General features: G+C 35.5%; 2 protein-coding genes across 2 annotated transcripts; both read left to right on the forward strand.

The window, feature by feature from the left end:
• The first annotated feature begins 1564 nt into the window (after positions 1-1564).
• LOC128920257 (transcription factor Adf-1-like) lies at positions 1565-2800 on the forward strand. The gene is made up of 3 exons (XM_054227215.1): positions 1565-1739; positions 1839-1995; positions 2054-2800. The coding sequence occupies exons 1-3, from the start codon at positions 1607-1609 to the stop codon at positions 2259-2261; spliced, it is 498 nt and encodes a 165-aa protein (XP_054083190.1). The 5' UTR covers positions 1565-1606; the 3' UTR covers positions 2262-2800.
• A 1528-nt stretch (positions 2801-4328) lies between these two features.
• LOC128920340 (zinc finger BED domain-containing protein 4-like) lies at positions 4329-9812 on the forward strand. Its single transcript, XM_054227429.1, has 5 exons — positions 4329-4386; positions 4454-5564; positions 9045-9601; positions 9653-9731; positions 9784-9812. Exons 2-5 carry the CDS (start codon positions 4463-4465, stop codon positions 9810-9812), a joined length of 1767 nt encoding a protein of 588 aa, XP_054083404.1. The 5' UTR covers positions 4329-4386; positions 4454-4462.
• Positions 9813-10078: the final 266 nt, after the last annotated feature.

The raw sequence follows: 10078 nt of genomic DNA on the forward strand, positions 1-10078 counted from the left end.
TCCTTATCAAGAATGCAGCAGTACATCCCTATCAGCAAACCACAACTATATAAGTAGTCTTAAGTCTATTATAAGTATCGTTGTAAGAAGAGGGAGTTGTAAGAAGACGGTTCATTAATAAAAATGTTAAAATAAAATAAAAAATCATAACATTATTAACTCGCGCGCTCTACTTGCACTCATATTAAATATATTCAAAAAAACATTATCATACCTCCACTGCATTGTAAACTTGGTTTAATGAAAAATTATGTGAAAGGAATGGATAAAGAAGGTAGCTGTTTTCAACATTTAAAAGACAAATTTCCATACATTAGCGATGCGAAATTAATGGAGGGAATTTTTGTTGGACCCGAAATTCGACAAGTGATGAAAGATGAAGATTTTGAAAAAAAGCTTACTGCTAAAGAGAGAGCAGCTTGGCTTTCATTTAAAGAGTTAAATGCTAACTTTTTGGGTAACAGACGATCTGAAAATTATAAGAAATTAGTTGCCAATATGATAAAAAATTATGAACGCATGGGCTGCAAAATGTCGTTAAAAATTCACTTTCTTGACTCGCACTTAAATTTGTTTCCTACAAATTGAGGTGACATTAGCGATGAGCATGGTGAGAGATTCCATCAAGATATAAAAACCATGGAAAAAAGATAGCAAGGAAAATGGAGTCCCTCCATGCTTGCTGATTATTGCTGGGGTTTACAGAAAGAAAGTGACTGCCATTACTCTAGACAGTCGAAAAGAAAAACCTTCGAAAGTCAAACAAGTGACTAACAAGTCTTGGAACGTTAAAGTACATAAAGTTGAATTTGTAAATATCAGTAACAGATAAGAACTTGTCCAAATATATTTATCAGCTTAAAATAAGAACACAACAGAACAACATGAATGTTCTGTCGATAGTACAAATAGTTGTAAGCAAACCTAATGTCCTTTAGTCTTAGTGTTACCATCAAACGTAAAGGTGGATATACTGAACTCAATAAATAAATAAAATAATAAACCCAATATTATTATTATTTAACTGGGGGCTCAACTGGGATAGCAAATCAACTTGCTTTCAAGCCAGGCATTGAAATATAAGACTTAAAAACCCAAAATCCACGGTCTTAAAGAAAGACACATCAGGTTCCTGAAAAATTGGAACAAAAACAGAATTCTGAGGAACCACTAAAAACTGGAGCACATCAAGAACTTCCGGAAGGAAAAAATGGCAAAAATCCACTGCAGTCGTAGAAAATCAGAATCAGTTACGATGACATCAGAAATGGCACAACTACGCGCACACATCGACGCTCCAGTTACCCATACTTGACTTGACCTAGAGAGACTTGATAACTGTCACATAAAAGATCCGTTTAATGGGCCTTGCATGTATTTGATTACCGAACGCATGACTTGACTTGAAAGTCTGTTGAATTTAGAATTTCAAGTTAAGTTGACATTTCAGAGAGTGGCATCCTTGCTCTCTCCCTTTATTTTGACATTTCAGAGAGTGACAGCTCAGTTATTTCGCTCGCTTTTTTGATAGCACGCTTCACTTCATTTTCATCATTTAATTTTCTATATTTAATTTGCCATTTGATAAATAATCCGAATAAACACAATGAATGATGAAAAATTAATAGAAGAAGTGCGGGCGCGTGAAATTTTATATAACAAGGCCTGCGTAGGCTACCGAGTGCCGAGCCGGAAGAGGGACGCGTGGGTAAGCGTGGCGAAGGAGCTAGGTGCTACTGGTAAGTAATTGTTATTAACAATTTATTTATTAGATTGTAATATATTTTGTATATATATATGTGTAGATGTTAATAGTTTAAGTTGTGTTTATTTTACAGAAGAGCAGTGCTCGAAGAGGTGGCTGACTCTAAGGGAAAGATTCAGTAGGGTGGTAAGGAAAATGGAGGCACCATCAGGAAGTGGGGCGAGTAACGCCGAAACCTGGCCGTTGTTCGATAATATGAGCTTTTTAAAACTATATATACGGCCCAGACCGTAAGTTAATATTTTTTTAATATTTTATACGTATTAAATATTTATTTCCCTTTTACAGAAATCGTTGCACCACAAACATTTTAGATGATATGTTTTCGCAGGAGCTGTTGGAGCCAATTAGTTTTGAATGTTCTCAGACTAATTTATCGTCGCCTTCGGAGTTGTCGTTTTCAACTCCGATCCGGAAAAGAGTAAAGAAAACAAACAGCGATGACGACGGCTGCTTCCGGAGATATAATTTATTCCCGAACGGACAGACGGAATAAAAGTGCCAATAAATATAATAAAAATTGTACATACTGTAAAAGAAGATCGCGGTGCAACCATTCTAACTGAGAGAGGAAAAATTATCCATAAGGACAGCATTCGAAGACAGGCTACAGCATGTACAGCGGTATTGTAATATTATTTACAATTTACTCCTCTTTTGCAGATTTAGTGACTGACCTCAGTAATAGAAAATTTGTTTTGACTGAGACAGACATAGTGTATTTATTTGAAGACACACAATTTTTGTACCATGTAGCCAATTTAACGACTATACTTACACCGTACGAAAATATAATGAGAAACAGGTATAATGCAAATCCGAATGAAGAAGAGGCTATTCTTGTCAGTAAAATAGAGGCTTTAAAATCACAATTAATACACACAAACTATAGGTCACGACGTTCATTCCGCCGAATATGTCATGATTTTAATTCTCATTCCAGCACATTTGATCCATCTGACTTAACCTTTAGCATCAAAAAAACTATTTTGTCTTTTCTTAATAAGTAATATTCAGCAATTTTTAACTTTTTGTTTTTATAAATTTTAAATCTCAGCTGTTGAAATGTTTCTTTCTGTAGCTGAGCAGTTTGAGAACTGGACGCTTAAAAATCTCTTGCCTTTCTAGACTTGGCAAATTCCGCTCGTTTGTGGACTGCGCTGCACGGGCCGGTTGGGCGGGAGGAGGGTAATCGTTTGGGTTTATATTTATAAAACCGATTCAAGTTTTAGAAACTTTGAGTAAGTTACCTAAATGCAAAGGAAATTCCATTGGCGGAAAAACCGTCACAGGACCCAGAAGCGTACTTTTCACGAAAACATATTTACTCCGTTAAGGCACTAGACGTATGCGATGATAGATTACAAATAAGGCACTTGATGTTAGGCTTTTCTGGTAGCGTTCATGATGCACGTATTATTAATAACAACGAATTGTCAATTGAACAATGCAAAACATCCAACAAGGGAACCGAGATCATGAATTTGTTGCATATTTGTGCGTACTTTTGCTAAGTGGCGTTACACATTCTGGTTACGTGCATACGAAAGATTTATGGAATACTAAATCACATCCATTATAACGTGCTGCAATGAGTGTACGACGATTTTGGGAAATTAGCCGCTTCATTCGTTCTGATAATGGAAACACACGCCAGCAACGCAAACAAACTGACAAAGCAGCAGCAATATCGGACGTTTTTTTGATGCTAAACAGCTGTCTTCGTAGATTTTACGTGGCAGGAGCCAATGTCACCGTAGATGAACAATTGTATGCTTATCGTGGTGATCTATACAGGAATGGCACCGTCTGGTGAACGTGAAAGAAACTTTGGTGAAAGAATAGTCAAAGATTTATGTATCAACCTTTTTGATGGAAGTGGAAGAAATATTGTATGTGACAACTTTTTCACTAGCTACAACATGGCAAAATCTTTGATGATAGACAATAATTTATCTATATTGGGTACTTGCAACAAAAGGCGTATATTCGTGCCAGCAGCATTTGCCAACCCCAAGGAATGTGAGGCTGAGTCGTCAATGTTCTAGAAAAACAAGGCAGTTGTATTATTGTCCACTTCTCATTATACAACAGAAACGTCCGGTCCAGAGCTTTTTCAACGCGCAACGCCATCGAAGCCATGATAGGTAGGCCCATCCGAGTTGTGGATGCTGGAGCACATGAAGCGGAGGAGCGTGATAGTACGGGACGCCTAAAAGTAAAGGGGTATTGCTACATCTGCTCCAAACGACGCGCTACTCGTAAAGCATGCACATTATGCAACAAACCAGTGTGCACAGAGCATTCCAAAGACTTGCCGCAATGCGATAGATGTAATTGAATTTTAATAATTTTAAATTTTTTTTACTCCACATCTTTGCAGCACTTTTTCTCGGTATTAATGTGAAAACATCTGCTACGGAGAATTCGTTGGTTGAATGTGCACTTGTATAATACTGAGAATTCGCTTATGAATTAATGCAAAATAAGTTTTACAAAAAATCGAAAATACATTTTGTGTGACAGTCTATTTCGTGCTATGTGTGTTACAAGTTGTTTTTGAGCGTTTAAGATAAGTGTTGTTTCGAATTCATCTGTTATCAATCACAACTTTATTACAGGTGTAGTGAATATAAAATATATATAAATAATTGCATTAGATGATTAAATATGTACACAATATTTCAGATTTTCAAAATGCTGCCTTCAAAATTAAAAAGCAGGGTCTGGAGCTTCTTTATAAGAAATTCAGATGCTTCCGCCACATGCAAAATCTGCAGCAAGAAATTAAAAACATCAGGTAACACGTCGAATCTTCGCTGTCACGTTGAGAATGTACATAAAAAGGTATTACTCGATCAAGTTGATGATGCAGAATGCTCCTCCAAAACTACGTCGCACTCGGAACCAAAACAGCGAAAAATTTCTGATATAATGAACATAACACCAACCGCTGGGACGACAGCGTCAAGTGAGTTATCCGATAATAGTAGTAAGAAGACTGCATGTATTGAATCGTCTCCTAGTACATGTACTCCGTCAGTACTGCAAAATAAATCGGATCAGTTGCCAGCGCTGATCCAACCTAATGTGAAAGACTTTTTTGAGCAGGTCAAAAGTATTTCTTACCAAGATGGGTCTAAATCAAAGAAAATTACTGAAGCAATTGTGAAATATATTATAATGGACAACAAGCCATTTTCCACTGTAGAAGGAAAAGGTTTTCTGCAGATGATGAAAGAACTGGTTCCGCTTTTTAAAGTTCCAAGTAGAGAAACAATAAAATTACGAGTGGATGAAAAATATGAAGCGCTGTCTTCAATTTTCAAAGAGTATATTCGAAAGTGCGACAGCTATTGCCTAACGTATGACATATGGACGGAGACAATGAAAAATCAGTCGTTCCTTGGGGTAACAATTCATTTTTTGGACAATTTACGTTTGTTGAGTGGGACGTTAGGAGTAATCGAACTGCACGAAAGTCATACAGCAGCTTATATAGAAGGAACTATGCGTAAACTTTTCAACGAGTGGAACGTTTCCATAAATAAAGTTTCTGCTTGTGTAACTGATAATGATTCAACCATGATGAAATTAAATAGAAGCTTGTTTGGCGAAAAAAAAATAATACCCTGCTTCGCACACACGCTTAATTTAGTTGTAACGCAATCAATAGATAAGTCCACGGAAGTATCAGCTTTGACAACTAAGGTGCGCGACATTGTTAAGTTTATTAAAAGAAGTGTTAATGCCAGTGATCAATTGCGGCAGAAACAAATAGACACCGGGGCTTCTACAAGTAATACCAAGAAAATGATTCTTGACGTAAGAACGCGATGGAATTCATGTTTTTATATGTTACGAGAGATTTTTCCAGTTAGCCCCTATTTTAAGTGAAATACTGCTCACTCGCCCAGAAGCACCCTCTATGGTTAATGCCACAGAGCTGAACAAAATTAAGGAGCTGATTGAATTATTAAAGTGTTTTGAAATTGTGACCAGGGAGATTTCGGCTGATACCTACGTTACCATTAGCAAGGTTATACCTTTAGTAAGCTGTTTAACTGAAGCTCTGACAAAAATTTCTGCTCAAGATGCTATTGTAGGGGAGCTAAAAAGTGAACTGAATAAGAGATTTGACAAACTTGAATTTAATTCAGTTCTGGCGTTGGCTACTGTATTGGATCCGAAATTCAAATTACTGCATTTTAAAGATGCACTGGCTAAAAAAAAACAGTTTTGTATTTAAATAGTTTCATAAAGGATGCAAATAATAGCGTTAGTACGTCGGAATCTTCGGATGAGTTTGCAACAGAAAACCCGTTTGATATTTGGAGCCATCATAAACAGTTGGCCCACCAAAATATGAAATGTAAGTTTTCCAATTCATCTGCTATTACAACAACGGAAGTTGAAGTGCAAATGTATCTTGGATCGGCTGTTGCTTCTATCAATCAGAATCCAACAGAAATGTGGGATGATATGAAAAATGTATTCCCGGAATTGTATAAACAAGCTTCCAAATATTTATCTATTGTGGCCACTTCAGTACCTAGTGAACGACTGTTTTCTAAAGCTGGAGCAACGATCACACAGCAAAGAAATAGCTTGACAGGAAAAAGACTTTCCAAATTGCTATTTTTAAATTCTGTTTTAAATAAATAATTTGTTGTTTGTTAAAAAACTATTTATATATTTTATTTATTGAGAAAAGGTTTTAATAGGTAGCTCAAATATATATCAACTAAAGGCGTACTACTGTATTTCACTTATTTATGGTTCTGAAATAAGCCTTTTATGCTCATTTATAAAATACGTTAAAAAAGTTCAAAAATACATCGATGTTTCGATGTATCGATGTTTTAATGCCCGATGTTTTTGATTTCGATGGGTTTTGGAGAAACATCGATACATCGAACCATCGATGTTTAATTTCACGATGTTTGCATCCCTACTTATGAGCTATTTAAGCTTTTCAATCTTTCGTGTTCCAATCGACTTTTTCCATTTCTACTTCCATTTCTTTCTCCAACTGTAATTTCTGCAATTGAAAATTGTTTTCCTCTCTCTCTTTTTCAAATTCTTATTTTTTCGTTTCTAGTTCCAACTTCTTATTTCAGATTTCGAAAAGTTATGAAAATGGATTTGAACTGCTATGAGATATTTTCATATTTCTTCTTGGTGTAGATGTGTAGCAAAATTAGCTGACGGACTAACTACTTTATCTGCAGACGGATACATAATAACGGACGGACTGGGTAACGGACTCGAAGAATTTGTGTCGGGGTCTATCTTTGGGGTAATATATTCTGTATATGTATCGTCCAACGCTGACACCAACTCTGTTGATTGATAAATCGCTGACATTTACGACGTTAAATGAGTACCACTACTATTTACATATGATGATTTTCGTTATTATTGGTCTTTATGAATATATGGGTCCTTATTGTGTGTTATCTTAATAAACATGTTACAATCAAAATATTATTATTTTTTAATTTCTATTTTTTTTTTATATTTTTGTTGTCAAATCAAATAAAATTCTCTTATTATTATCTTCCTGTCAATGAAATAGTAAGAAGGAGGAGTTACTGTCAACGGGGCGAAGCCCCATTTTATGCTTTAGCCATAGGCCTGGGTGTGTCATTGATCGCGAATTTCACACACTCATTGTCCTCCTCGTGTGGAGGTGGACGTGATGGTGTGTTATAGAATTTTTTAACGCGTCATATTTCTATATGATGGTAGAGTATAAAAGCATCATCGATATTTCAAATGTATTTCAATGTCAAGTGGTCAATTGAGTGAATCCGAGTGTTCTCACGTATACTCAGAAAAAAAAACAGGAAACGATGGTGAAGACTGGAAAAATGAATGCTACTGTCATGAAAGTGGCGTTCATTGCTGCTCCGAGGAAAAAAATACAATTAATGAAATGTCTAAGCAACAACGAGTTGAGTCTGTCGTCAAAGGAGGAGGATTAAGTTGTAGAGGCTGCAGTAGAGACACAAAAAGTTTTAATAATACCAGAAAATCAGGATATATTTGACGAAATTGGAGTGGAGAAGAATTCAACAGGTAAATATTATATAATAATTATATAAAAAAGTTAATAAATATCAAATATAGAGACGTATATGGAAGCGCGCACATCTCTACCAGAGAGTGGATTAATACTATTAATATCCATCATGGATCTGATCGAACAACTTTGGGAGAAGAACATTTTTATTCACAATACTGAATGTTCTGAAGAGTATTGTATGAATTGTATCAAAGATCGCAATCTTCTTTGAAGAGACTGGTATCTTTGATGTAAAACTAGAGAAGTGTTCACACGAGGATTTTTTGAAAAGACTCCAAAAAGGCGAATACTACATGACTTTTACAAAGAGAAGTGTATCCCCACTAAAAGAAGGCAGCGACAGAACCAGAAAGTAATGTTGTCGAAAAAATATTGCTACATCGATATATCGATATAATTTTTTCAATGTATCAACACTTTTGAGCGATATTTATGGTTTCGATATATCAAGGTATCGATATAATATTACAAGTATTCTTATGATCAAAAAACTCTACATCCTTTTTTATACTAACATTTTTTAGCACTGCACAGCACTGTTTGTCAGTTATTCTATTATTTAATTATCTTTATCTTCTTCTTAGAAATTCACAGTTTCAACTGAATTCTTAATTCTGAGTTTCAAGAAGCGTCACTTATTGTTCAGACGCCAAGAAGAGTACAAGTGTTCGGAAATTAACTTCAATAAATAAGAAATTGGCTTTAACCCTCTAGTGCATATGCCTGCCTACAGACGGGGTGTTTTCAAAATCAGATATAAAATATTTCTTTTAATATTAAAATTCGGATTTTTTTTCAAAAGAACGCTTAAAGTTCAACTTACGTAATGGTTTTTTCAGATTGGCAATACTACTTCTAGTTTTGACGTACTGTCAATTTGAAGTGACAGATTAGCACTTTCCCGCCAATTTAATTATTTTTGCAATCAACACAATTTTCTGAACAACAAGAAATATAAATTCTTGTGTCGTTTCAAGTTGAAAAAAATACTTACGGGTGTGGAATTTTGTGCTCTTTATGATAGTGTTCGATTTATAATAAAAAAACTAATAGCAGGTGAGTAAATTCGAAAATATTGAACTCCGCCTTGAGGCGGACTCATGCATTGCGCTGCCTACCTTTTTCAAGTAAAATGAAATATTTGTGATACAATTGAAAATTTTTCTTATTTTATTATTGAATAATAATCAGATATGTCGCGTTATTCTAAGACCCATATGACGGATGAAGAAATTCGACAATATTTCGAAGAGTCGCAATTGGTAACTGATACTTCCGACAATGAATGCGATTTTGATAGTGACGATTCTGATATGGATCCAACCTACTCACTACCGGAAAATGATACGATCATTGATGCAATGCTAAACTCCTCAGAAATGATGCGAAACGCAATCGAATGCAGTTTGAATGTGACAGACTTTGAAGAAAATGCTGAAATAATTGAGCTGCCACCGATTCCTCCATTGCCTGTTTGTGACGTTACTTCTAGTGTATTCTTACCGTCGACAGTGACACGTTCTGTGCACAAAGCATTAGAATCGCAAGAAAAAATCGGAGTCCTACCAGCTGCAAGTGATTTGAGAAACGATATGAGTGCGATAAGATCGATTCTTTGGAAGAAGAAAAAACTTCAGCTGAGTGTTGCAGATTTGGCTTTTCAAGGCCAGGACATGCCGGATTTTTTAAAATGTTTAAAAACACCTTACGACTGCTTTGCATATTTTGTGACCGAAGACTTTCTGAAGGTAATTTCTAATATATAACAGTTTATTAAATTTTTAATAAAAATTTTGCAGGCAATAGCCTTACAGATGAACTTGTATGCCAAGCAAAAAGATATATCTTCAAAGTTTTGTATCGATCACCAAGAGCTGCGTAAGTTTTTGGGAATATTGTTGTTTACGTCTGTTTATCGCTTTCCTAACAGTCGCTCATATTGGGGACAATACGGATTAGATCCGATACGTTTATCCATGACATGCAATCGATTTGAAGAAATTAGAAACCACTTGCATTTCAATAATGATGCGTCTCGTATAGAGAAAGGTCAACCTGGTTATGACCTCTTGTATAAAATAAGGCCGCTAGTAAAACATTTCAACCAACGTTTTTCTTCAGTTCCAATGCGGCAGAGACTTTGCGTTGATGAGCAAATGTGTGCCACGAAAATGAGTGGAAACCCAGTGAGGCAATATATGCCAGCAAAACCTCACAAATGGGGA

Source organism: Zeugodacus cucurbitae, chromosome 3, assembly GCF_028554725.1.
Source record: "Zeugodacus cucurbitae isolate PBARC_wt_2022May chromosome 3, idZeuCucr1.2, whole genome shotgun sequence".
In the NCBI taxonomy this organism is placed as follows: Eukaryota; Metazoa; Arthropoda; class Insecta; order Diptera; family Tephritidae; genus Zeugodacus; species Zeugodacus cucurbitae.

Coding starts and splice junctions, on each gene's coding strand:
- LOC128920340 (XM_054227429.1), top strand. CDS start 4,463: ATGCTGCCTTCAAAATTAAAAAGCAGGGTCTGGAGCTTCTTTATAAGA. Junction 5,565..9,044: donor AGACACCGGGGCTTCTACAA/GTAATACCAAGA, acceptor AATAATAATCAG/ATATGTCGCGTTATTCTAAG. Junction 9,732..9,783: donor TATCGATCACCAAGAGCTGC/GTAAGTTTTTGG, acceptor CTTTCCTAACAG/TCGCTCATATTGGGGACAAT.
- LOC128920257 (XM_054227215.1), top strand. CDS start 1,607: ATGAATGATGAAAAATTAATAGAAGAAGTGCGGGCGCGTGAAATTTTA. Junction 1,740..1,838: donor GAAGGAGCTAGGTGCTACTG/GTAAGTAATTGT, acceptor TTTATTTTACAG/AAGAGCAGTGCTCGAAGAGG. Junction 1,996..2,053: donor CTATATATACGGCCCAGACC/GTAAGTTAATAT, acceptor TCCCTTTTACAG/AAATCGTTGCACCACAAACA.